At 44.4% G+C, this 27,958-nt stretch overlaps 2 protein-coding genes across 2 annotated transcripts; both read left to right on the top strand.

Moving 5' to 3' along the window:
• Positions 1 to 69: 69 nt before the first annotated feature.
• Positions 70 to 27,958, top strand: SAMD13 (sterile alpha motif domain containing 13). Its single transcript, XM_060276786.1, has 4 exons — positions 70 to 119; positions 7,628 to 7,712; positions 16,731 to 16,842; positions 26,313 to 27,958. Exons 1-4 carry the CDS (start codon positions 110 to 112, stop codon positions 26,454 to 26,456), a joined length of 351 nt encoding a protein of 116 aa, XP_060132769.1. The 5' UTR covers positions 70 to 109; the 3' UTR covers positions 26,457 to 27,958.
• LOC118088955 (dnaJ homolog subfamily B member 6-like) lies at positions 22,204 to 23,032 on the top strand. The gene has a single exon (XM_035123201.2). The coding sequence runs from the start codon at positions 22,204 to 22,206 to the stop codon at positions 22,888 to 22,890; it is 687 nt and encodes a 228-aa protein (XP_034979092.2). The 3' UTR covers positions 22,891 to 23,032.

Genomic DNA, 27,958 nt, shown 5'->3' with positions numbered 1-27,958 from the left:
GACAGCTTCTTTCTGATTGGCTGCCCCGTGTTCTAGTTGGAACTCTGCATGTGGCTGCCGCTGTGCTGGGAGGAAGGCAGCCTTTTGCTGGCTATGTATGCATGTATAAATGAAAAAAGGTAAGTGAGCTCTGCTGTGTGCTCCGTTTGCAATGGGGTGTTGTTGTTGTTGTTTGGCCCATTCCTTTTAATTATTGCCTCCCCCTCTACCCCCAGTTCTTTGTTCCTGACCCAGTTAATGGTGAGCGCTTCCCAAAAAGCAGCAGCTTTTCAAAAAGGCATGTTTGATATTGGAATGTGTGTTTAGGAAGATTTAGCCAATCGAAAACTGGAAAAGCAAGACTTGGGGATGCACTGAGGATGATTCCGAAGGGATAAAGAAAATATGTTCAGGGAGGATTACTACACACTCGAGAGCTGTGAAAACACAAGTACTGTAGTGATTTCTACCCCCTCCCGTTTTATGGAAACACCAGCTATTTCTGTTCCTTCTTGAGAAGCTTTGATGTAGTAGAGCAGAAAAGTGGAGGAGCCCTGATGTGAGATTATACCGTGAATATATAAATCAGGCAACTGATCCCCTCCAAAATCATTGCAGAGAGAAAGAAAGAAATGTTAGCATTTGGTTTATTCCAAATCCCTTTTGAATTCTAGTTGCATTGCTGCATTATTTTTAAAGTTTGTTTTGCATGGTGTGTGGAAAGCTTCCTTTTCTTCCTCTCATCATAACATGGTGTTGGCACTTTGAAGGATGTTAAAAGCTTTGTAGCTTCTTGGTTAAAAGCTGTTTAGGGATTTAGGATTACACATTAGACGGATGACTTCTTAGCAGGCTTACTTATCTATCTGTGTGGGGTTGTTTTTGTTTTTTTAAAAAAGAATAAAATAAAAACATTGTTTTGCTTGAATTCACTTCCAATTCTCACAACATTTCTGAGGATAGACTAGAGACAGAAAGCTTTTTTGGCACTAAAAGTTATGACACACCTTCAAAAGCATCATGCCCAAACTTTACTTCCTTCCCACTCAGCTGTGTTTTTCAAAAGTATAAATTAAACAGCCTATGTTCAGGTGCACAATATAAAACAAGGAAATTGACACTAAATTCTCCCTGTGCCTGCTACGTACATTCATATTGCTGCTTTTAAGCAGTTGTTGTTGTTGTTGCTTTAAAGGTAGAACACCCAGGCAGTCAGGGAACTTACTGGAAGGAAATTCATGGAGGGTAACTGAGCAGCTTCAGAATGGAAAGAATGAGGGGGTGTGAGTAAAAAAAGATGAGTTCTCTCTATATCCAAAACAAACACATTAGATGCACCTAATATGGCAAACCTCTGAGATCCTGTTTTAAAAAACTGAACTCTTTGTGGCAGTTGAGAATGAGGATTGTGTTCAGCTTGCTTCAAGTTACGACTACTTTGGAACGCAGGTCATGGCGTTTCAGTGTTCTTTCTATACTAAAAAGTTTATTTTAAAAAAATACTTTTTAGGAAGTGTCCTGTGAATTCCAGGAAAGTATAGTTAGGTTAAGAGCTTGAAGCCAATAGTTGTGTCCACTGACCATTAGCTTCCTGTAGGTATCTTCTGTTGCTCTTAAGTAGATGTGTTTCTTTAGATACGGTACCTGTTTAGAAGGTTTGTAGCCCACCGTTTGTTTAAATGAACCTCAAGGCAACTTACAACATATTGTAATAACATGCACATGCGTGCGTGCACCCACACCCACACACCAACCAAACCTGGGACTACAGAGCTGAAAGCCTTTGACCAGGACACCAAGGTTTCACTTCCTGTCTCCCAGGAAGAATGCCATGGCAAGGGGGAAAACCATCCTATCCAGTGCTTTTCCCCAAGAAAAATAGGTGCTGGTACTCACCATGAAGTTGTTACTGTAAGTGCCACACCTTTTAACAACAACAAAAGAGGTGCCGGTACTGCGTGCCCTAGAGTACCTCCATGGGGTAGCATTGACCCTATCCCCATCCACCAGCTAGAGAAGGAGCAGTTTCACACAGTTTGCTCCCCACTCAGTGATGTAGGGTGAAAAGTTTTCCAGTGCTTAATTATTATATTTGCAGAAAATGTTGTGTTTCAGAAATAAGAATGGGTGCCAATTGCAAATACAGTATCAGGCAAACTTGGCAGTTCCGAGATTTTTAAAGATACCGTAAGTGTGCTAAATTAGATAGTTCTCTGGGGCATCACAGTTCCCTCTCTCCCCGTCACTCTGGACAGCAAGACTCTGGACTGCAGGGAAGCGCAAACTGGCCCCATCCATTGACCCAAGGGACTTAAGGCTGCTGGGCTGTCTGGTTTTTAGGTGTATGCATGGGATCACACCCAAAGATGAGAGCCAGAATAGTGTAGTAGTGGTTAGAATCTCAGACCAGGACTTGGGAGAACTAAGGTTCAAATCCCTACTCAGTCACAAACTCTAGGTGACCTTAGGCATGTCACCATCTGTCAATCCTAACATAACAGTCAGGGTTGTTGTGAAGATGTTTGTGTGAAGGTGTTTGTGTGGAGAACCATGTGTGCCATCTTGGAACTCCTCAGAGGAAAGCTGTGATATCTTGCCAGTTCCCTTATGGATATAAAACCTGTTAGTATCTTGTCTAACCACCTCACCCCACATGTGTCCGCTTGACTGCGTCAATTGACGGAATTGGCGCTGCTTACAGGTGCTGCATAAGGGATGCGGGTGGCGCTGTGGTCTAAACCACAGAGCCTAGGGCTGCTGATCAGAAGGTCGGCGGTTTGAATCCCCGCGACGGGGTGAGCTCCCGTTGTTCGGTCCCAGCTCCTGCCCACCTAGCAGTTTGAAAGCACATCAAGTGCAAGTAGATAAATAGGTACCACTCCGACGGGAAGGTAAACGGCGTTTCCATGCGCTGCTCTGGTTCACCAGAAGCAGCTTAGTCATGCTGGCCACATGACCCAGAAGCTGTCTGCAAACAAACGCTGGCTCCCTTGGCCTATAGAGTGAGATGAGCACGCAACCCCTGAGTTATCCGTGACTGGACCTAATGGTCAGGAGTACCTTTACCTTTACTTTTACAGGTGCTGCATAATACCCATTCCACATTTGTGAGAACTTGGGTCATTTTAGTTTGGTAGCACTTACACTTTGGAACTCCCTGCCTATTGAGATCAAGCAGGTGCGTTCACTGTACTCTTTTTGCCGCCTCCTTAAACACTCATATTTAGACAAGCCTGCCCAGGTGCTGAGGAAGCCGAGGTAATTTCAATCTGTTCTAATATTTTCACTTTTGTATGTTTTAAAAGATTGTTGTAATTTTGATTTTCTTGTTTTATCATTTCATAAACTGCCTTGAATGGTTCCCCCCCCTCATTCAAGTGGTGTATACATTTTATGAAATAAAAATAAATCTGTGCTTCAAGATGCTGGCAAAATGAATTTCTCAGACAGAAGGAGACTTGGGGTTTTCTCACATTTCATCAGTATATGCATACCCATAGAAGTCTGTGTTCCTTGTCTCCCATTTTCTAAATCCATAGTCCTTTCCATTCCCCTGCCTTTTGAACCCTCTTTTCCATATTACTCTGTTAAAAAGAAACCTGAAAAACCCAGTGCTTGCTTCTCTAAATTTAACATAGTACAGCCAGCATTGACCCTGGGATTTCTCTCAAGAACAAATCACAACTGTTGGTACATGGGAGCAAGGGGGAATGTGGTGTGTGTTTATATGTGCCTGTGTGTCAGGAGGTGAGCAGTTTGGGCAAATGCAGAGTTACTTACCTGCTTATTTATAAAGTTGAGAGATTTCTCAGGATGGCTCCTGCTAATCATCAAAACAAATAACAAGAAGCAGACTCTGAAAAATACATTGATAACCAGCAGGAAAGCAGTTTTTAAAAAAGAAAAGACCCCCAGAAAACTCCAAGCAGCATCAAATTTACTAAGGCAAAAGGCTTGGGCAAATTAAAAACCAGTTTTAACCCTGCACCTTCAACCAGTGTTAAATTTGGTGCAAGGTGGGGAGCTCTGGGCAGAACGTACCAGTGTTTGGGTGTTACCATGGCAAAGATCTGGTTACCTCTTACCTGTAAGAAGGACCTCTGAGGAATGACCTTAGCAAATCGACAGTCCCTTGTAGGAGCAGACAGCACTTTCAAAGCTTTGGAATCGCCACCAAGAAGCCTCTGCTTTCCAATTCACACACCCGCCTTAACAGGCTGCGCTCCAATAAAGTCACAAGTGGCATTTAAACAGGTGTCGGTCGTGCTAAGCCATGTTTCGAACTAGCTAAAAATGTCACCTTTCCCTAGGCTTGTTGTTGTTTGGTCGTTTAGTCGTGTCCGACTCTTCGTGACCCCATGGACCAGAGCACGCCAGGCTACAGCTACATAAATCTGCAAAACTATACAGAAGGGCTGGCTAGGATTCTTGCTAATTTTGGGCCCTATGTCCAGTAATGTGTTTGAGCAAACAGAGAGCTGGGTAGACTCTCATATGGAGTCTCGTGCATCATCCTGTAAATACAAACATATCCTGACCAGGTGTGGTGAGTTGGGTGGGTGGCAAATAACATCTCATAAATACCCAAAGCACTGTCTGACATGGTTGTTTAGGCATGCTTATGTTACAGAGTGTGACCTGGGTCTGTCAGTAGTGACTTGCTTCCCTGACACCTCACTACTTCTTAGCTCGGGGCTCATTCTTAACATGCAATTTTGGTGTAATGAATGAATAAGAGAAAAGAAACATTTGATGTTAAACCATGTGCAGAATGTGTATACAGTCATGGCTAACGGCTCATAGGGATGCCTAGGCATGACTGAATTTCAAATCTTTTGACAGGGAGGCAAATCTGTACCGAGGGACAATTACCCTGTACCTCTATATAAACTAACAATTCATAATTGCCTTTTTTATTATTTTGCACCTGGCCATGGCTGCATGGATGGGAGTACTAATGGAATTCTGCACTACCTTCATGAGGGAAAAGTAATCATTTGGTTTTATTTCATGCCCACGACAGCAAACGTTTGGTTATATCCTTAAATGAGAGAGCTATCCAAATAAGCTGGTTTGGGATTAGACGTCTCTCCTGAGTTGCATAAACATATGCAAATCTTAAATACCTGGGGCTTTATGCCTACTTTGAAAATACAGATGTAGAGGACCATGAAAAATGGTATCTTGAGTTTTCACACTTCTATGAAAACCTTTTATTCTGTTCACAAGGGTAGTAGTAGTAATAATAATAATAATAATTTTTGTTTTGGTCACAGCAAATATTTTAAAATGTTGTTTTCAAGATAAATCTGTCCCCACCTATCTTTCCAAAGAGACTTAAGGGCAATCAAGAAACAGAACAAAAGGAAACATATAATCCTTAAGAAAAAGCCAACATACACTCACATTAATAAGTTAACAATATCCCTAACTAATAGTTCTGCCTTTGTCTACCTATAAAATCAGCGACTCAAACTCTCAGGTTTGAATTTCTCTCTCTCTCTCTGCTTTTTCAGTCAGGTTAACGATGGATTGCATTACTTGACCTCCCCACTTTCCAGGGAAAAGTTTCCTGTTTTTTTACATCACAGGAGTGGAGTAGCTATTTCTTCTTTCCTCTTGCCTTTTTGCTGACTTTCCAGCTAGAAAGGCTAGAAAACCAACTGCAAAAGATGCAAAACAGCCTTGCTTTGCTGCAGCTCTGAGCAAGCTAGAACCCTGACTTTTCCAGGCTTGCTAAAATGGCGGGAAAAGTGTCTTGTTTCTGCAGAGCCGCCAAAAAGCAGTCCATGTACAGGCTTCTCCCTCTCCTTAGAACTAATTGCCCCAATACCACCATGAACACAAATCATCATGAAAGCTCAATGAAAAAAGACGTTTGAAGGAGCCCTGAGTGAATAAAGGATAGCAATTTCTGGCAAGGCAGCCAGTGTTGAAGGAATTGATTCCCTGATGAAATTGCCCCAGCTTCACTTCCCCCTCAGATTAGCACCTCCTTACTGCTGCCTTGAGGCAAAGAAGTCAGTTGTGAATCTCCATTTTTGTGTCTGTTTCGACTTTATGTGCTTCCCTACCAGCCGTCTCCTCCTCTGGCATGGCCACAAAGAGGAACTGGAAGTGATTGCTTATATTTTTCATTAACCACTGCTTACTGTTCTGTCTGAACCCAAGAAACTGTAGATAACCTTAAGTATTGTTAATGTAAACATACCGGATTCAAATCACAAATCACAAAAAGGCAGTTATACCAGAGCCCATAAATGAAGTCAGTTCTTAAGTCTACCCCCTGCTTTTTAAAAAAAATTAGCAAGGATGGCGTTCGATGACATGAAAGGTCTTCTGGCTTGCAATCATTGCTACCAAAATCATTTTGGCAAGAATAGGCAGAGAGAACATATTTTAAAAGTCAGCCATAGCCCTGAAGACTGTTGCTGCAGCTTGTGTGTGTATTCCTTGTCCTCAAATACACACTGGATAGAAATATACACATGGATAAATTAAAATTACCTCACTAACCGGAGCCCAAGAGAAATAACTTAATTGATATTCTATTCAGTGCTGATTTTTTAAAATAAAAAATTGCTCTAGGACTCCGGGAGATCCCAAAGAGTATTTATGGAAAAGGTATTGGTCCCGTTTCAGTTGTACGTAATAACATCACTGTGTGGAGGTGAGATGAATATTCCCATGCAAACTCAGCCAATTCTGTGAGGCTCAGATGGGTATCGCCATACGGATAGGGATGTATATTGACATCTGTGTTGCTGATGCCAACTGTGGGAAACATACTTTTCTCACAAGAGTTACCCAGCTGGGTTGAAGCAGTTGAAATTGGACTCAGTACACCATATAGATGCTTCACTTGTTGCATAAAGAACTCTATGATGTTTGGGAGTCAGGTTATTTGTGCTTCACCTGTGGAATGAGAATAATACAGAGGATACTGATGTTATACATATTTTTTTTAATGTGGGGGTGGCAACTTGACTGGTGTTGGGGAGAAGAAATAGTGTAGCTGAGTATCATTTTTACCCTAGCAATTTGGTAGATTGCATCACACATTTCATTCCTCTGCACAGTAATGATATTGTTTGTATTTCCACATTATTTATTACTGCATTTATATCCCACCTTTCCCCCCCCACCCCCAGGAGCTCAAGTGGTGTACATGATTTTTCCCCCTCCTCATTTAATCCCAATGACCCTATGAGGTACATTAGGCTGAGAGGCATCAACTGGCCCAAGATCACCCAATGAGCCAAATGGGAATTTTAACTCTGGTCTCCCAGGTCCTATTCCTAGTCTGAGGGGAAACGTCTTACCAAAGCTGCAAGTAAGTGCCCTTCTGAGCAAGGGGACCTACACTGAAAAGTCTTAGTGCACAGTCAATGGCCAGAGGAACCCACACTTCGTGCCGATTGACAATATGACTGTCTCATTTGCTAAAGCTTCAAACAGAACCTACCAAGTTTTCTTTTCGAGATAATGTGATTTGAAGATTCATGGGTGGGCGATGCTTCCCTCCCCCCACTTTTATCTGATTTTTTTCACGGGAAAAATCAAGGTTTGATCTCCTCTGTTGAGGTACTCTTTAGCTATAGCTTCCAAGTCAGTGTAGCTTTCTTCTTTCTCATCTTTATTGATCTAGCTCCTGACATAAAAGACACTCCCGGCCTCCCCATGCTGTCCATTGACATGGAGAACAAGGAAAATGGATCTCTGGACACGGAAAAGTAAGTTGTTCCTTTGGGACAGTCGTTTTGAGAACAGTCAGTGCCAAAGGGGTGCCGGAATTCACCACAAACACCTCCCTCATTCTCTGAGAATGGCACCTGAGGTGCCCTGGTTAGAGAAAACATCCACCAATATAGCATCCCTGTTTTGTTGGGACTGAGGTCAGTGTATTGGCCCCTCATCTAGTCCATCACTAATCTCCAGGCACTGATTCAGTATTTCTACCCGCCACCAACTGAACTGGATGAAAATAAGAAGTATAGTTTGGTGTAATCTGTGCAACTGACAGCATCTCACGCCAAATTACCTGGACGACCTCATTAAGTAGCTTCGTGTAGATGTTAAGATAGCATGCGGTAGGAAATAGGACCCTGCAGAAATGCATAGCCCCACAGCTGTGGGACCAAGAATCAACTCTCCTGGCAGGAGCAGAGGCACCTCAAACGGGTGTCTGAAACCTGCCCAGGCTGTCCAAAAAAGGACACCATGTTTGTGGTTATTGAAAGTCACAGAGGAGAATTAATAGGGTCACACACACACACACACACACACACACACACACACACACACGGTTTCTCAGTACATGAACCTAGTCCAGAATTGCACCTAGCAACCCAGTTAGCATTAAAATGCCAGTATTTGTCCTCTGTGGTTTGTGTGTTGTGTCGTTTATCCATATCTTACTAGCAAAGCACATGCCATAGTGATGGTCTGTTGTTTCCTTTGATGTCTTAAATGCTTCAATGCAATAGTGTTGGGTGTTTTTTTTAAGGCATCCTGCGGTGCAGATGAACAGTAACTCATAGTGTTAACTGTGGAAGACATGGAATATATCAAGGGGATGGTGGAAATTCCTTTATTCCTCTTCTCTTCGCTATCCTCCTTGGTTTGAGAAACCATTGGAGGATGAAATTTCGAATAAGAAATTGGCTCCTTTGAGTGCATTTGGAACTGCCTGCCAGTAGGTGGCAATGTAGCAACAGTCTCACAGTGGAAGTCCCATCTGCAGCTGCATGAGCGGATTCCTGAAAGGGACATCAGATTGCATCTTGTAATCCTTGTTGGTACGGTAGATTATCAGGATGCCACTTCTGTTGCTAAATGAGAAATTTCTTTTGCATCGTGGACCTAGAACCAATAGGCCCATGCTGGACAGAGACAAAATATTTTTTGTCCTATAGTAAACACTTGAGAGTTTGTCAACAAGGATACAGTAGGTGGTATTCCTTTGCTGACTCCCACAGCCTTCTGATATTAAGACCACTGAGCTGTAGTTCAATGGTGGAGTCCATACCTTGAAATCATCTAATCGGTTGCACTTGATGCTAAAGGGTTGATATATAATATTTCGTAAGTGTTCTAATGTTCTTTGAAAGTGGCAACTAAAGCTTTTCGCAGTCTCTGGCATAGCCAGGAGGAGGAGTTTGCAGGCTACTTACTGGGGAGCCATGCTGCACACACACTCCCAACAGAATTACACCGGCTACTAATTAGCTGTCAAACCAGGTTTTTTGGATCTGACCTATAAAACCCTGAAAAGCTTAGGAGCAGGTTACTTGAAAGAGCACATCTCCTTTACTGCTCTGCTTAAAGGTAAAGGAACCCCTGACCATTAGGTCCAGTCGTGACCGACTCTGGGGCTGCGGCGCTCATCTCGCGGTATTGGCCGAGGGAGCCGGCGTGCAACTTCCAGGTCATGTGGCCAGCATGACTAAACTACTTCTGGCGAACCAGAGCAGCACACGGAAATGCTGTTTACCTTCCCGCTGTAGCGGTACCTATTTATCTACTTGCACTTTGACATGCTTTCGAACTGCTAGGTTGGCAGGAGCTGGGACCGAGCAATGGGAGCTCACCCCGTTGCAGGGATTCGAACTGCCGACCTTCTGATCGGCAAGCCCTAGGCTCTGTGGTTTAACCCACAGCACCACCTGCGCCCGTACTGCTCTGCTTACCCGTTGCAATTAGCTGAGGAGGCTGTCCTAGTGGTGCTGCATTTTGGGGCAACCAGAAAAAAAGTCTTCTCTGTGGTGGCATCCTCTCAGTCAAAACATATCCACCTTGAGCTCAGATAGGTGCCAACATTATTAGTATTTCAGCACCTGTTGAAGACATATTTGCATACCAAGACTTGGCCAGTGCTTAGTTCCAGAATTTGACGTCAATGTTTTGCATTGTCTTGATCATTGCTGCCTTATGTCCTCTATTGTTGTAGAGGCTGTTGATATTTTAACAACTTTTTCTTTTGTATTTTGCACTGCCTTTTTCTGCCATATGAAAGGTGGTGTGAAAATGCTTGATTCAATTAAACACTGTTTGAGGTTGCATCCAAACTGAATCTTAACTATGGTTTGTTGAAAGGAGCTGGGTCCCTAAACCGCAGCTTGCAAAGTTGCTTTGTATCAAACCAACTATAGTTATGATTAACAGTTTGTGAGGTCCAAGTGCCTGGATAAGCTGTGGTTATTCAAAAACAGAAGGCAAACTTCCAAACTCTTTACAGCCACATTGGACAAACAAGGGGGGGGGGTGCATACACACTTTGGGGGAGCTGGTCTTATTCCTATCTGAAAACACCTCACATTTGCACATCAACATGATTGCTATTGGCTGGACTAATTTTTTTAGATATTAGTTTATAATACGATAGCATAGGTGGAAATTACATGTTGCATAATTTATGCATCCATTAACCTTGGGGAAGGGGAACCTGTGGCCATTCATATGTACTTGTAGTCCAGCTCCCATAATCCTTGAGCACTGGCCATGCTCAATGGGGCTGAACGGAATTGTAGTCCAACAGCTCAGCTGGTTAGAGCATAGTGCTGAGAGAACACCAAGGTTGCAGGTTCGATCCCCATACGGGACAGCTGCATATTCCTGCATTGCAGGGGGTTGGACAAGATGATCCTCAGGGCCCCTTCCAACTCTACAATCCTATGATGCTAACATTGGGACCCACCCCTTAAGGTTGATAAATGCATAACATAATGCATATGTATAGGCGTAACCTTTGTTGGCTGTGATCCTGGTGCTTAGGGTGCCAGTTTAGATGCACATATTTTTCTGTCTTAGCTCTCTAGGCACCCTAGATGGTGAAACAGCATGTTCTCATTCCACCACATTGTTCCGTAGGCTCCAGTCTTGGCAAGCATCTTCCATGAATTTTTAACTCCTGCTTGGAGATAACCAATGCAATTTGCTAATATGCAATGTATTATACTTCTAAATACCCTCTTATAAATCCCTTTCAATTAGTAGCCTTGTATCAGGTTCACAGCAGAGGAAATCAAAACCAGACCAGCTTAGATTAAATCCTTTGCCCTTTGGCTCTTATGATTAGAAGTTGGATGCTAATTGAGTCATTTCTTTGTTTTTGTTTTATTTTTTAATCTATGGGGTAGCATAATTACCTAGTGCAGAAACTGAGTTTTAGATGTCTACATGTGATGTATGTCCTCCTCTTATTAAGTATTTGTCACTTTGCGGCAGTGATTACAAGTAGGATTTTAAACTGTTTTCAGTCCATGGTGGGGCAGATTGGGCTGTTGTTGTTTGAACGCTGCATTCATATGGCAGTTTATCCCCTATCCCCCCCCCCCAACTGTTAAGCTCTGCATTATATTTGAGCTTTCACATGGCATAGAAGCCACTTCTGGAACTATAGTGACAAGTTCAGTGCTCATCTATGTGTTATATGCTTCCGTGGGGGCAGGGGGAAGGAAAGGAATCCATGTGCTAAACTTGCTAAACTTGTGCTATATTCCACTATAGTTCCAGAAGTGGCTTTTTACATCCTGTGAAAGCTCAAATATAATGTGAAAATTGAATAAACTGTGAATACAGCCTAAGCAAGACTATTTACTGCGACAACATGATGGCAATAGATGGGATGGAAGGAGAAGAAACTAGCAGGGTTTCCCCCACCCCCCCTAATGATTGCGGTTCTAACCAGCATAACAGCAGCATTGCATAAAGTTAATGTACTTGAACCGCTTCCTTGCCAGGGTTTTGCTGAGGTTGCTGCTGCTGCTGCTTCTGAAGCAACGAATCCCACCAGTGATTGCAAACCTACTCAACAGAACAGGCCTAAAGCCCTGAGGAGAAGTCAGCAGTTCAAGGTTCCCTTCTCAATCCCATGGCTGGTGCTCAGAGTGCCTTTTGCGAAGATTGGGCTGTGGCTTTCAACTGTGCTAGGACAGAGGTTTTCAACCTTTTTGAGTCCACGGCTCCCGTGACCAACTACATTCTTTCTGCGGCACCCCTGTGGGGCTCAGGAGCCCAGTTATGTCACCCCTTGCCTGCAGAGCTGGCAGCTTCTCACCCATTTTTGAACACCCTCCCTTGTGGAGTGTTCCCTCAGCCTCCTCTCCTCTCCCCTCTCCTTGGGAGTCCTCTGGGCAGTTGCTGCTGCTCTCCCTTGTCTCTGAGCTGCCCCCCACCCACCCAAAGAGAGATGCCTGCTCACGCTGCCCCATAGGGGCCTGGAAAGAGGATGTCCCCAATCTGAATGGCCAAACGGAGACTGGCCAAAGGTGAATGTGATTCCAGCACCTTACTCATCTTGGGTGACAGCAGCGGGCGCTGCAGGGCCTGCATGGATAGGCTCCCCTTCAGCACTGGGCACTCAGCTCCCAAGCAGACATTGCACAACAAGCACAAGATAGGCCAGCGTGGTGTCTGCCTGCCTGGCCCCTCCCACTTGTCTGCCCATTCCCAACAGCAAGGGCTGGTAGACTGGCCTGCTGGGCTCCCTTGCCCACTTGCTTGCTTGCTTGCTCCAAGGCTGCCTCAGCTCCTGGCAGCCAGCACCCCCTGGCCAGCCCCAGAGGCACTGTTCACCTGCAGGGCTGCTGCAAGAAACAGCTGTGCAAGCCTTTGTGAGGCAGAGACGGGAGAGGGCATCAGAGGGAAGGGAGGGAAGGGAGGGAAGGAAAGAGGGACAGAGGCCAACGTTGGCCCGCGGCATCCCTGACCATCATTCAAGGCACCCCAGGGTGCCACGGCACATTGGTTGAAAACCACTGAGCTGGAACAAAGTCCCTCTCTGTGGCGTAATGGTTGTGGGCTGCTTCTGCTGATGTTTTCCCAGGCAGTTTTGACTGGGTGGTTTCATCTGTCTCTGGGCTGAATCTCGGCTTTATGAGCGCACTCACAGCTACCGCAAGTATAGCATGTACTGGGGGTGTGAACAACATGTGTCCAATTTGCTGCATGTGTGGAAAGTTTCCAGTCTCCCTCAAGCCTCGCCCTCTTTGTTTTGGAGACTTCTGTTTCAGTGTATCTGAAGAAGTGTGCATGCACATGAAAGCTCATACCAACGACAAACTTAGTTGGTCTCTAAGGTGCTACTGGAAGGATTTTTTTGTTTCGTTGTTTTTTTTGTTTGTTGTTGTTGTTGTTTAAATGCCTCTGCAAACCATTTAATGGTTTAGAAATCCCCCTAAGTGCTGCACAACATAAAAACAATAAATAATTCCATTAAAACAAAACAAAACAAATGCAATATAAAACCAGTAAAACGGTCGTATAAAACCAGGATATTTTATGGGAAAGCATTTATAAACTGCCCTGCATCCACATAAGCATGAATGTGTGGGCCAGTTTAGCACATCAGGAAATTGATATTCAGCTCGCCCGTTCCGTCTGCAGGGACCAGTTCGGTATTGATGGTATACTGTATTTAATGTGCAACCAGCCCATAGGATATGGAGCGTGGAATGGTGCAGCCACCAACCCCATGATTATGCTAGGCTAGCATCTATTTAGGATTGCAGCCGCTCCTTGGGATTGTCACATTCCTGCTTTCATGGGTGTGCAGTGTGCTTTTGAGCTCTTCCCACCAGGTCCCTGCAGCAGGAAAAGAAGATACTGTAAAGCTTGCCAGTTTATGAAGAGAATGGTTCTGGTTCTGTTTGTTTCCTGTTGTATGCCATTCCCAGTGCAAAATGACAAGGCTGAGGATGGGTAACTCAGCAGACCAGCCTTATTGCATTCCTGTAGCAGCTGGCTCACGTACATAAAGGACTGCATTTCAGATTTAAGCATATACATAATAGCAGAGTCAACAGGTTTGTGTACTAATCTTTGTTACGGTTTTCCAAATTGCACTAAACATGCTACACTTGCATAGCCAGAACCTCCAGAACTCTTTCATGCCCTCCTGTTCATCTAGGTCAGGGGAGCAGGCTGGCAATATTTCCTTTCCTTAACAGTGCCTGTGACTGAGGTAATGTATGCCAAGTGTTTTTAATACTGGAAAGTGCTATAGAAATGCTAATGTACTATTACTTCATGGAGAGCCAGTGTGGCGTAGTGATTAGCAGGGGTAGGCAACCTAAGGCCCGTGGGCCGGATGCGGCCCAATCGCCTTCTCAATCCGGCCCGCGGACAGTCCGGGAATCAGTGTGTTTTTACATGAGTAGAATGTACCCTTTTATTTAAAATGCAACTCTGGGTTATTTGTGAGGCATAGGAATTCGTTCATTCCCCCCCCCCCAAAAAAATAGTCTGATCCCCCACAAGATCTGAAGGACAGTGGACCGGCCCCCTGCTGAAAAAGTTTTCTGACCCCTGGATTAGAGTCTTGCCTTAAAAGAAACAAATGGGTTTCTAGTCCTTATGACTGTGACAATATACTTGAAAGGGTGTGGTGAATCTCAGAGGCCAAAGGAATGGTGGATTAAGATTCCCAAGAAGCATGAGCTCATTGATCCACACCAGGGGTAGGCAACCTAAGGCCCGAGGGCCGGATGCGACCCAATCACCTTCTCAATCCGGCCTGCGGATGGTCCAGGAATCAGCGTGTTTTTACATGAGTAGAATGTGTCCTTTTATTTAAAATGCATCTCTGGGTCATTTTGGGGGCCTGCCTGGTGTTTTTACATGAGTAGAATGTGTGCTTTTATTTAAAATGCATCTCTGGGTTATTTGTGGGGCATAGGAATTTGTTCATTTCCCCCCTCCCCCAAATATAGTCTGGCCCACCACATGGTCTGAGGGACGGTGGACCGGCCCACGACTGAAAAAGGTTGCTGACCCCTGTCCACACAGCTCCCTAGTGAAGCAGATTAAATTATGCAGAATAAGAAACATTGTACTGTACAACAAAGCATGCAAATTAACACACACAAATATTTGGTTGGTTGTATAATTCAGCTTTTTTGCGGTGCACAGTTTGGGTTAGCTTGGCATAAAACATCTGTCTTAAAAAAATATATGAAAATTACCACTCTGTAAACGACACTGTTTCCGCGATTGCATGAGCCTGCACAGAAAATGGCTATTTTCATCATGAAGTTATGCAGGAAATGCCTTAGTTAAGCCCCTGGAGGCACTTACTTGGGAAAAACACCAACAAGCCCCATTTTGCCCAGCTGATATTCTCCCTAGAACCTCAGGATGGCTCCTGGATAATGCAGACAAGCCCAAGGTTGATGCACGTTCAGGGACGGCTGCCCCAACATAAGATCCTACGTACACAAACTTGTTTATTGTTTATTTAAACAATTATATAATTCATTATACAGCTTTAGGCGCCAGGCAAAAACATTCATTTTTAACCAGGCCGTTGGTTGATTTGATTGACATCCTATGCCCTTTTAAAATGTGGGGGTTTTTTTGGGGGGGGGGTGTTATTGGATTGTTGTTTTTATTTTGGTTATGTGTTTTGTGGTTTTATGTTTTGATTTTATTCTGTGAACCGCCCTGAAACCTCCGGGTATGGGGTGGTATATAAATTCAATAAATATTAAATAATAATAATAATTTATATACCACTTCACTACAGTGAGTCTCTAAGTGGTTTAACAAAGATACAGTGTGTGTGTGTGTGTGTGTGTGTGTGTGTGTGTGTGTGTGTGTGTGTATCATTTAAACTATAACATCAGGCATCAATTGAAATAGCTGCTGGATTTTTTTTTAAAGTCTTCATTAGGTGCTGGAAGTTCAACGGAATGAAAGGGCCTGTCTGACTTGAACTGGAATAGAGGTTCCACAAATTCCACAAGCTTTTAACTGTTTTTGTAAGCAGTTCTTGAAAGAGGACCAAGACTCTGTGCCTGCATTCTGCAAGGTGGCTGTAGGGGGAGCTACATAGAGAGAATGAATCTTCACAGGAAATTTGACCACATGCCTCGCATTCGACTTCTGAATGTAGTTTACATGTGCTGGGTGTGGCAGCTCTGTAGTGGGAAACCTGCAGCCCATGTGGTCCTGGGCCTAATTTCATGCAGCCGAAATTTCATGTGGCTTGCAGAGATGGGTTGGCATAGCAGGCATGGCCAAACTTGGCCCTACAACTCCCATCATCCCTAGCTAACAGGACCAGTGGTCAGGGATGATGGGAATGGTGGTCCCAAACCAGCTGGAGGGCCAAGTTTGTCCATGCCTAGCATAGAGGGAAGAAGATGGGGGGGGTGGCGCTGAGAAAGAGGAAGCTATGCAGGTCCTGTAAGCTGCTCACTTTCTGCTCCGGTTCCACCTACCATCAACAGAAGGCATAGGCAAACTTGGCCCTCCAGATTTTTGGGACTACAACTCCCATCAACCCTAGCTGACAGGACCATTGGTCAGGGATGATGGGAGTTGTAGTCCCAAAACATCTGGAGGGCCGAGTTTGCCTATGCCTGGTCAACAGTGTGTTTGCTTTTGTTTGTGGTGGGGCAAGCAGCTGATTTTTCGCATGGATCTCCTTTGCAAAGAGAAATACTCTCTACCCCACTTGTAAAGTAAGCCCAGCTGATTTTGGGCCTTTGGTGGAAAATCCCCTTACTTTGGGCCTTGGAAGCACAAGAAAGAAATCAGTTTGTTGGTTTAACCCAAGAAGAGCGCAGACTTAAAATCAGACCGGGTCTCTTGATTCAGCAAGGCAGTTGCAGAACATGGGTGAGCTTGCCTTTACTTCCTTATGGTTGAGTTTCCCTTCTGTCTTAGGGAGCAATAAGTTACTCAGCACCTGGTACATGTGTGCAATGCACAAATATTAACATTTGCTTGCATTTTTTAAAATTTCGTAGCTTGGTAGAGAATGGAAGACCACCTGATCCTGCTGACTGGGCGGTTACAGATGTGGTGAATTATTTCAGAACAGTGGGCTTTGAAGAACAGGCTCATGCTTTTCAAGAGCAGGTAAATCTGTTTGGACAATCCACCTTGTAACTGTTTGCCTATGTGCCTGGGGACGCTCCTAAGAAGCAGTGTAGGCAATTGCCACAGAAGGATTCATTAGTTTAATTCTTTGCTTCTGTTCTAGAAGACCAACATAGCATAGTTGCAAGGGAGGGGCGTGTTTGTATGATTACTCCTGTAAGGCTATGCACACTGTTTCTAAGAGTAAGCCCCTGTAAACTAAGCTGGACTTGACTTCTGAGCAGGCATGTCTAGGATTGCTTATTGGCAAAACTGTCTGGCTCTGCCACATTTGTGAACTTGGGCATGACGCTTAAGGCTGCAATTCCGCCCAATTTAACAGTCTCAAACTTGCTGGCAGATCAAAACACAGCTCCCAATCTGATCGCTCAATTTGCAATGCAGTTTAGGTGTGCAAAAGTATTGGGTGCAGAAAAATATGTATTTTACCATCTGGATGCTCATAAAATGCATGGGAAAGCATGGGAAGATGTGTATTTTGAGGGAAATGCATACAATATAAATGCAAAAATTTTGGGCGTTCTTTTTTAGAAAAAAAAAACCCACACCAAACGGGATTGAACGGAGTGCCAACAAAAATGAAATGGATGCATTTACAGTATTATCCAAACCTAGGATCCACCCGGGATAAGCGAGTTAGGAATAGGTGGATCATGAGCTTTCCCAGCTGAGCTGGTCTAATTCCCTCCTCCTGGTTCGGCCAGGGATATGCTAGCATACGTCCTTCATCCTGGCTGAGGTGAGACTATGCTGGCTCAGCGAGGGCTCAGGTAGCAAATCTTTCACTGGTGTAACTCCCCAAGGATGACTGTGTTTCAGTTCGTGTACTCCAGGCATGCCCAAACTGCGACCCTCCAGATGTTTTGGCCTACAACTCCCATGATCCTTAGCTAAGAGGACCAGTGGTCAGGGATGACGGGAATTGTAGTCCAAAACATCTGGAGGGCCGAAGTTGGGGGGGTGCCTGGTGTACTGTTTTGTCAAGCAAGCACAAATTACGTAGGCTTACCTTTAAATGTGAGCTGAATCACATTATTATTATTACTATTTATTATTTTTATTTATTTTGTGCAGTCCTTGCATTTGCCAAATCCAACCCACGCGTCACTTCTGGTTTGCGGAAGAAACCGAGCAAGCTTCATTTGCTGCACCGCCGCTCCCTTTAGCAGTTCAACCTCCCCACATCCTTTTTGTCTTCACTCTCAGTTGTAGTATGGATTTGGAGCCGTGCATGTGTCTCTTTCTGTGTGGAAGAAAATGATGGGTGGCTGGATTTCTCCAGCACCTGGGTGTGAGTAGGTGGGCGAGAGTGCTGAGCCTTTTACCCGAAATGGAAATTTGGAAAGGAATGAAGATCTTCTCGTAGACAGGAGACTAGCCTTTCCCATTGAAGTGACCCCCAGCCAAACTGGCAGGGCTGATGTGGTGGTTCAAAAACAAGTAGAGGATGCCTTGTATGGGGAAGCTGTGTCAGAACAACCACTCTCCTCCCTCCTGTGCGCTGGCCCAAAAGGAGTAGCTGGGGACACCAGAAAGCCTGGCTGCCCCTATCTCCTATCCTCAGATTCTAAAATAAGAGAGGGGGTGGGGTGTTGATTTGAAATCACATCCTCCGACCCCTGATGCTGGATGGATGAGGATGTGGTTACCTGAAATGCGTTCTACCCGTGCTCAGCGGTGCACTTGGAATGTCCCGGGGCTTAAGTCCTAGTACCCAAAAATTGTTTGGGGCCGAGCTCCCAGTTCTGGCACCTTCATGTACCTGTGACCTAAACCCTGCTGCCAGCATGATGGCTGGTGTCGATCCACAGACCTGCTTTCAGACTGACTCTGTGATGCAGTTAACATTAAGTAATAACTCGGGACGGGTTCTGCCAATAGGTTTTGCGTAACCGCAGTACTACAGGTGTAAGTTGGTTAATTGCCGTGTTTGGATTAGCTACCGTGGCCGGGTGATGAGGTCTTATGTAAGGCATCCTCCAGCTTCTCCTGCCAAGGAAGCTTGGCTGGGAAGGCACAGCAGGATCAGCAATTAGACCGGCATCAACTGCTAACCTTGAGATTGGATCGCAGAGACCCTGGAGGGAGCTACTGCTTGACTGGTAGCATGTGCAGTTCCTTGAGAGAGCACTGCCTTGGCACGGGAGGATGTTCTGGCAGCAGCGATGATGAGGGTGACCTGAGGATGCCACAGTGACAAGGCCAGAGAGAGCCCTTGGGCAAGATGCCCTGCGTTGGGGCCCATCCCTGTTTAGATCCGTGTCCTCGGCCCTGAAACCCATTAACGTCCTCTGGGCCAAATGTGCACAGCTACCTAGAGGGAGAGGGGGCAGGCAACGGGAAAGGCATTGCTTTGCCTCCTTGCTGCTTGCATGTTCCGAGAGGACAGGGGGAACGAGCAATTGGAGCACAGCAAGGAGCAGGAGCCCAAGAGGCTTGGGGGTAAAGGGGGGGGGCTAGCAGAATTGTGAGCTTTGGCAAGGTGCCCAGAGATGCCTCCCTCTGGTGCAGAGGTGGGGAAAATATGGCATCTTCAGGAATTGCTGGTAGGAAGGCAGCTTTTAGCAATCCAAAACTCCCAGTTGAGGTTGCCAGCCTGTAACAGCAGCCTTACAAAGACAAAACATAACCCACACTGTTCCAGCTACACACCCTTTGCTGACTCTCTCAGGGAATACTCATACTCCTGCCTTTTCCTTCAAGGGCCCTTCATTCATTACTGCAGCGGGGTAGAAGTCAATTTTCTACAACTTCATCTTACTTTTTACAAAACTGGCACAAACACGGCTGGGTTGATCGTGTTGGCTCATTCCGCCCAGTTGCTTCCCTCCCTTTCCGGCTGGGCACTAATTAGATGGGAAGGTCTGTTCTTTTATTACATTTATTTGCTGACCTTTTGTTTACCAATCGCTGTGCCTTATTGCCATCACTGCAACCTAGCAACTGTGGTGAGTCAGTCAATGAACTTTCTGGATCCCCGTGACCTTGCTGGCAAGGAGGTCAAACATAGGGAAATCAGCTACAAGACTATACACGAGGTTGAGGCAGGAGAGTCATTTCCCATGATCCTTAGCTTTAGCCAAACTTACCCTTGCTTCACTCCTGAAATTGAGGTGAAAACCACGTAACCAGGGGTTTGAACTTGGGTCTCCCTACTCTTAGTCCTACAAACTACAAAATTTAGTCCTACAAAACTTTGCAGCTGTTTAATTAGCCAGTCACTTTAATGGTTACTTGCATTTTCAGTTGTCCCACCCCCACCCCACCACCCTGATATTTTTATGATACGGCTGTAGAGAAATATTCTTAATAACTCTTAATATTTGGAAATGTTATGAGTTAACTATATTATGGTGGCAAGAAGGGGAAGTGAAGAATTTTGAAGAAGTAAGATGTGATGATATTGTTCTGCATTTTTGTACCTTTTTTTGCTTAAATTTTTCGTTTTTCTTTTCTTTTTTCTTTATGTAAAATTCAATAAAAATTATTTTTTTAAAAAAAGAAATATTCTTAATAAGTAAACAAAACTGAAACAACACAGCACAATTTAATAGTGAATTAATTTCAAAACGGCAAAATATCAACAAGGGGTTTTTGTTTGTTTGTTTGTTTGAAAGGCTAGAGGGGATATATACAACACCAAGAGCAAAAGCAGCGAGCCTGGCTATCAAGGAACACTTGGTGATAAATAATGGCCTTTAACATCTGTCTGAAGGAGTAAACAGAAATCGGCTACTCCCACAATGCTTGTGGGGTGTGAAGTCTTCTCCCTATATATGGCTGGTTTGCGAGCAGTGTATAGTCACCACAGCCATAGAAAAACCGTGGGTGGGAGTTTGCACCTTCCTCTAGTAGTTGGTGAACAGATTTGGTGGGAGTGGAATCCATATTCCTAAAGGGAGGTCCTTTAGGGAGGAGAATAAAGAGGAACACAATTCAGGATGCTAGTTTATTGTGAATGAGTATAAGCACTTCTAACCCTGAGTTGACCGCTAAACCTCAAGATGCTGTTGGGATTCTGAATATGCAGGCAAGAAAAGTTCCCTGTTAATAACTGCCAGGGGACCTTCCTACAGGGAACCTCCCCCCATCCTGTTGACCAGCTCTTCACCCAGTGAGAGCAGCAGCAGTGGGTCAGGTGGGGGGAATGAGGAAGTGAGTGGTATGGAGGTGGCAAGGCTTAGTGATGTTGGAGAGCCCTTGCACCACCTTGACCAAGAGGTGGAGGGGAACAGGCAGCCCCTTCCGGCGCCCGAATTAAGGTGCACCACTAAATGTAAGGTCGGGAGGAGGCGTTTTGGGGTGCCCAAACTCTTATGCTGGTCACGCAACAGGAAACGTCCACTCCTGGATTCTGCAAGTGACTAGGAGGTCATGTTTTCTGCTATCTCTGCACTGTAAATACTATGCACAATAAAACCTTTAAAGACAAGCACGGACTTGAGCGTCCTTACTCAAGAGTAGCCGCAACAACACTATTACAATAACCAAAGTGAAAATCAGCAAACCAGAAGATGTCAAAACTTTACTAAACAGGAGCAGAAGCCAGCCAGATACAAATGCAGGAGCCATTCATACTTGAAACGTTCCTTTCAGATACCATCTGCTCTGCATGCTTTTAAAAAACACCCCAACAACCTCAAAGGAAATTATACAATTTTAGTTTTAATTATCTGAAGATAGTTCTTTCATTAAAATTATCCCAACAAGTTGCTAGCATGCTGTGTCTACAGCTTTGCTATTATGTCTGCCTATGAGAAACATATATCTTGGAAATGCAGCTGGCTACGTGGGTATATGAATAAATGCAGATCTTTTCATATCTTGTGCTTTACATGTGTATTTAGCAGAAAGTATAACCCCCCTGGGCAGTTTCCAAAATCAAAGTGCCTTACAGCTGTGCTCATCCTTATACTGCTGTTATTCTCTGATGTCATCGAATTCTGAAGGGCGAGCATCCCACCCTCATAGCCAATGAAATTGCAGTATGCAAATGAAAATGGCTGAAACCTAGCAGTTGGCTGATGTCATAGCAATGTCACAATTTCTCCCTGTTTGAACCATTTTGAAATCAGTCGTTGGATGTTGAAACAGCTTTCCCCCTGCGCCCAACCTGTTTGTCAGTGCCCGGGATATCGCTGTTAAAACCCTAAGCAACGGTGGTGCACACAAAGACATGTAGCTCTTCATGTTATTTCAGGCCTGACTTCTTTTGGAAAATGTACTAATAACCTTTCAACTGTGAGACTGACAAGGTGCCAGGACGCAATCGGGATATTGTTCAGATATTTGCCAGGAACAGACGAAACGGATATTTATGCTTAAGACCGTTGGAAGAAGATGGTGAATTATTACGAGGTTCTGGGAGTGCAAAAAACCGCGTCTGCGGATAACATTAAGAAAGCCTATCGGCAGTTGGCCTTAAAAGTGCACCCGGATAAAAACCCAGGAAACAGGGAAGCAGCAGAAAAGAAATTCATAGAACTCTCTAAAGCGTACGAGGTCTTGTCCGATACTAAAAAGAGGGATGCCTATGACCGATCCCGCAAAGGAAACGGACGTGAGAGAGAGTGGCCTGAAAGAGGCAGGGGTACATGCAGACATGGTGGGTCTGGAGACAAGGAAAGAGACAAAGGGCATCTCGACACCGAACCGGGTTTCCACAGATCCCCCCTGGATGTGCGCAAGGGGGTGGACACCTTTTCCCTGAATATCTTTGACGACCTGCTTGACGACATTTCTGGCAACCAGCGAGGCCTCCACGGAAGAAGAAGAACCAGAAGCGACAACAGCTTTTCCGTCTCTATCAGTGGGGTGTCCCCCATTGCAGGAACCGGCTTCACTTCCTTTGGCTCCGAGATCACCGGCAGCTGTTCCTGCACTGCTCTCCACAGTGGCAGGAAAGGAAGGTTCAAGTCCATCATTACTACCAGCAAGGTTGTGGACGGCAAAAAGGTTGTAACCAAGAGAATTGTGGTGGACGGCAAGGAACGCGTTGAAGTTGAGGAACGGCCCATCTGTCACTGAAGGGCTCCCGGCTGTAAATTGGTAAGGGGCAGCTGCTACGCTTGGGTTACTGAGCCTATTAGGAACTTGTGCTGTGTTTCGCATTGTGTGATGGGCTGGTGGAAATGCTTTGTGGTGCTTGGCGGTTCGGGCAAACCTTTGGATGGGCAATAGCTTATTAGAAAAGCTTCCCCCAGTCTCAACATGAGCTTTATTTAGACATGCGTGAGGAGACTTCAGCCCACAAGTCACACTTTGCCTGCAAAACTGTTTTTCTCTAGCCATGCCCATTGGCCCCACGCCACTCATGACATCATGTGAACCCCAACAGTTGCAGAAGTACCAAAAATAAAATAAAATTCAGAGTTGGGGGATCCCTACTACGCAATGAGAACTGCGCGTTCTCAGTGGTGATAGAATGCTGACTGACTGTTGGCCAGGGGGAAGGAGGGAAAACTGGGGAGGAAGGATGAAGTGGAACAGTGTTGGCTGGAATCCTGAACAGCACTACCTGGGCTGCAACATTTTGTTGTAGATCCCACTTGTATATTCTTTAAATGCAGTGACTCAGCCTCACAACAATGCATGTCTGCAGCCCCTTTTGTTAAATGCAATCTGAGGCCTGAGAATCTCACCCAATGAAAGCTCAGGTTTCCTGGTGGAGATGTGAAGGTGTCTATAGAGTGCAGTGGTGCCCACCTGAGAGGTGCTGGAACTGTGCTGTGGCGGGGGGAAATCACCGAGGATTAGTAACGATGTCTCCTGGTGAATACGGTACCCGGTTCCCTAAGTCTGCATCCTTTTGGTTTTGTGAGATCAAACACAGGCACCTGCATGTGACCAAGCGTATGATGTTGACTCAGCATCATAAAGTGGCACATCACTCTGTTGTGTCGCTTCTGCCCAAACCAAAAGGGTTCGTATGAGGATTAGCTTGTGCTAAAAGTTGAAAGTTGTGTGCTGCTTGTGGACTAGCCAGCAGGGTCAGAAGGGAGAGAAACATTGTGGGTGTCTGTCCACTAAGCGCTGGGAAGATAAAGTGCTGCTTCCCAGCTCAAAAGTGGTACCTCATATTATGTTATCGGTTCAGTCAGCATTTTTCCATGAATAAGTATTTGGGCAGCAGCTTCTGTGGCAGTGAGTTGTTAAAGGACCTCATTCAGCCTGTGTTCTCCACTGTAAGGAACTGTTAGAAACAAATTGTGAATACCTATTCTTCCTGGACAGTGTTCTTGGACAGTGTTCTCGAAGCTACGAACATGAGTTTGACCAAACTACGGGAGGCAGTGCAAGACAGGAGTGCCTGGCGTGCTATGGTCCATGGGGTCACGAAGAGTCGGACACGACTAAACGACTAAACAACAATTCTTCCTAGAATGTTTTTGCATCTCCAGTCAAAGGCATTGATTGAATGGACGAGAGATTTTTCATTCTCATTGGGTGGCAGCATTTGTGACCTTTACAGCTAAAAGCCATACATATTTATAATTGAAAAGGGTTCTGCATATGGAATTTTTGTGGGTTATTGTAATTACAAATGTGGACATGCTTGTGGCTTTGCTAATACTGGTTACATCTTCATGTATTTTGTTTGTAATGGCCTGAGAGCTTGAACAATAAATTTTATTCAATCACAAGAATCTGACCACAGCAGAACAGGCAGGGGCGGGATCCTAATTGGCATGTTAGACTCATAAAATACTGAATTCATAGATGCAAGTTTGGCTTGTCAATCTCATTTTTGCCATGTGTGATTTATGCAAAGCATAGTCTATTAAAGTTAATTGAAAATATAGTCAGGTATGTGTCATTAGTTACGTTTTGAATGCTAAACTCTTATCAAGATTAAGTTTTATTTTAATATTAGCTGATGCCACACTTTCAGTTGCAGGGGTTGGAGACTGGGAACAAATAACAGCACGGCCTTTTAATTAGCAGGCCAATATAAGATGTAAATCACAAGTATAAGAAATCTCAGATTGGTACAAATTGGCCAGTCAATATACTGCCACTCCACACAGAATCCCGTGGGGTGCCTTCCTCAAGCAAGCTATACACACAGCTTTTTGGTGTGACAGTACTCACTGGTATCCAGTGCCCTCACTGGTTTTCGACTGCCCACGGCAGCCATTTTGTGCTTGCACAGAGACCACACTTTCACCAAGATATGAGCATTGCAACCTCACTAAAAATATGTGTATCTGTAGTATATATGATTCTTGCTGATAACCGTGCCCCTATACTTATATACTATACAGGCTCACCAGGGGTAAGTGTTGTAAGTAAAGACACCTTAGCAGTTTGAGGTTTGAGGCAGGTAATAAAACTATACCCAATCCAATAACTGCCCTTAGCAGTCACGTGTTTGGCTGCTGTACCATAAGAGTAATTTTGGGTCAATCCAGGTTTCCTATATTTGGCATCACTTGCTCCCAGTTCACTAGAGCTGCTTCTGCACCAACTGGAGGTGCACAAGATTTTATATATAATATATATGAAAAGCTACCAGAAAGGAGCGTTCAGGAAATGGGCATATAAGAATGGGGGTGGTGAGGACTTTGGGGGAGTTGTGTGGAATGTGAGGGAGAATGGTGGTTGGAGACCAGTGGAAGGTTTTGTGTTTTCTTGGAGTTCCCATCCACTAAGGTGCTGCAACCACCTCCTTCCTCTGGGCAGACTATACCAAAAGAAAGAAGCTGGCAGGTGAAAGCCCAGAAGCTACTGTTAAACATGAATTGCTCTTCCTTTATTTAATTTTCTCCCTTACTTTACACCAGGCTTCCTCAACCTCGGCCCTCCAGATGTTTTGAGACTACAATTCCCATCATCCCTGACCACTGGTCCTGCTAGCTAGGGATCATGGGAGTTGTAGGCCAAAAACATCTGGAGGGCCGAGGTTGAGGAAGCCTGCTTTACACTTTCTGGTCCTCTCTGAGAACCACCAGACCCATGATAGTTCCTCAGTGTGACGTAAGCCCAGGAATGACCTGGAAGTATTTGGACAGGAAGTGGAACTGTTTCTCGGGGACCACACTCATTCTCACATAATTCCTCTGGCTGGCATGGAACCTGGCATGGAGTCTTGGTTTAGAACTAGCCCAGGCTTCCTCAGTCTCGGCCCTCCAGATGTTTTTGGCCTACAACTCCCATGATCCCTAGCTAGCAGGACCAGTGGTCAGGGATGATGGAAATTGTAGTCTCAAAACATCTGGAGGACCGAGTTTGAGGAAGCCTGACCTAGTCTGTTCAGAGGAAGGGGAAATAGCATTTTCTGGATCTGAGGACCATGCTGGCCCCTTTGGCCACAGTACAGACCTGGGCACCTGGTGATGACTCTGCAAGCTGTTCCAGTTTCTGGGTGCATTACAGTACTTTCTTGAGGTTTTTTGACACCCTCTTGCTTTCATAAATTGTCTGACATATTTATTGATTTCCACCCGTAGGAAATTGATGGGAAATCTTTACTGTTGATGACGAGGAATGATGTGCTGACTGGACTTTCATTAAAACTGGGACCTGCACTGAAGATCTATGAATATCACGTAAAGCCTCTACAGACACAGCATCTCAAGAACACTTCCCTATAGTGGACTGTCGAATGGGGACCATGTTGTGTCTCTGGTATTCAGAATAAATAAGCAACTTTGGTTTCTTGTTGATGGAACTTTGTAAAAAAAGAAAGGAAAAAAAGACTGTATGTGTACATAAAGAGTTTAAACCAAAATGGCACTGATATAAATATATATAAATATATATTTATAATATATCCTATTGGATAGCTTTAGCAATATGCTATATGGTGATTATTGAACTGATGGGAGGGATGAGTTTCTCAGTGTTCCATCAAGTATACGACCAGCTCAATAGTTTTTCTTCAGTGAGATAAAAGGTAAGTAAAAGCGGAAAAGGTACTTCTTAATGTGAAAGCTAGACAAAAAAACACTGATTCTTAGAATTACTGTTTGAAAGGTAAGGATGCTATTCACCATAAATATCTCTTGCACGTGACTCATTGGGCATAGCTTAGAGGGATGGAGCAATCCTAGGTGAACCTCGAGCTTGTACGCTTCCTTCTTCTCTAGTGCATCCACAGGAAGAAGCTGGGAAGCCTGTTCTTTTTTCCCCAGCTGACAAACTTTGGTTAATGTTGACTATGGTTTGTGCCAGCTTGATCCAACCTTAGTTCAGATTAACCACAGTTTCTCATTTAGGAGTATGGAATAGGCTGCTGTGAAAAAAATGGAAGAAAAAGCTTTCCAACTCCTTGTGTCTGCACCAGAACAGGAGAGGGTTGGAGAAAGTTTGATGCTTGGGCTCGTGTTAAGCCCTAGTTTGCTGTGGCATCAAAACATAGCCACTGAACCTCAGTAGTGCTGTTGCACAATTCCCTCTTGCTTCAGTGGTGCTTGCACAAAATTATTTCACAATGGATTGTACTCAGATTTGAAAGTGAATCGGGAGGGTGTGGATCAGCAGAAGTTGACATTTGTTTTTAGAGTCACAGCTCCTTTGTAACACTAGCAAGAGGTTCCAAATTTGCCAAAATCACCCTTTTTTTGCAGAGGGGTCCTATTTTTGACCTTATTAAGGTTTGTTCATAGCATATTGTAATGTTTAACGCTGTGCATACCAGTAGCCTAGCACCTTTTGAGAGCAGGAGCAGCTGCGCAGAGGTGAAACTGGCTTGTAAAATTTCCTCCGTTGTTTCTCGTTTGTGCTAATGTTCTTTGAATTTTAAAATATGTTTTGTGAAAAGCAGGGTGTTTTTTTTAAAAAAAAATAACAGTTTGTGTTGCTCTGTAAGACATATTTTGTTTTGTTCTTGTTCTAATTTATAACTTATTTGCTAACAGTTCTGCTGGGAAAGTGTTAAAAGCGACATCTCTTTCATATTTTTAAATATTGTATTCTGATGGTGCTGTAAAAAAAAAGGCAACATGAATGGATTTATAAGCTAAACACCTCTATTTCCGAAAAGCAAAAGGATGCTGTCTTCTTATTGTGAATTTCTGTTGAAGGACAACACTGTAGTTCAAACTGTTTTGATCAGTTCCTTATTTTAACTGCAGACTTGTTAAGTCAACAAAGA

This window comes from Zootoca vivipara, chromosome 7 (genome assembly GCF_963506605.1).
Source record: "Zootoca vivipara chromosome 7, rZooViv1.1, whole genome shotgun sequence".
Lineage (NCBI taxonomy): Eukaryota > Metazoa > Chordata > Lepidosauria > Squamata > Lacertidae > Zootoca > Zootoca vivipara.
The sequence above is the reverse complement of the archived record's forward strand: the minus strand, read 5'-3'. Positions and strand labels throughout refer to the sequence as shown.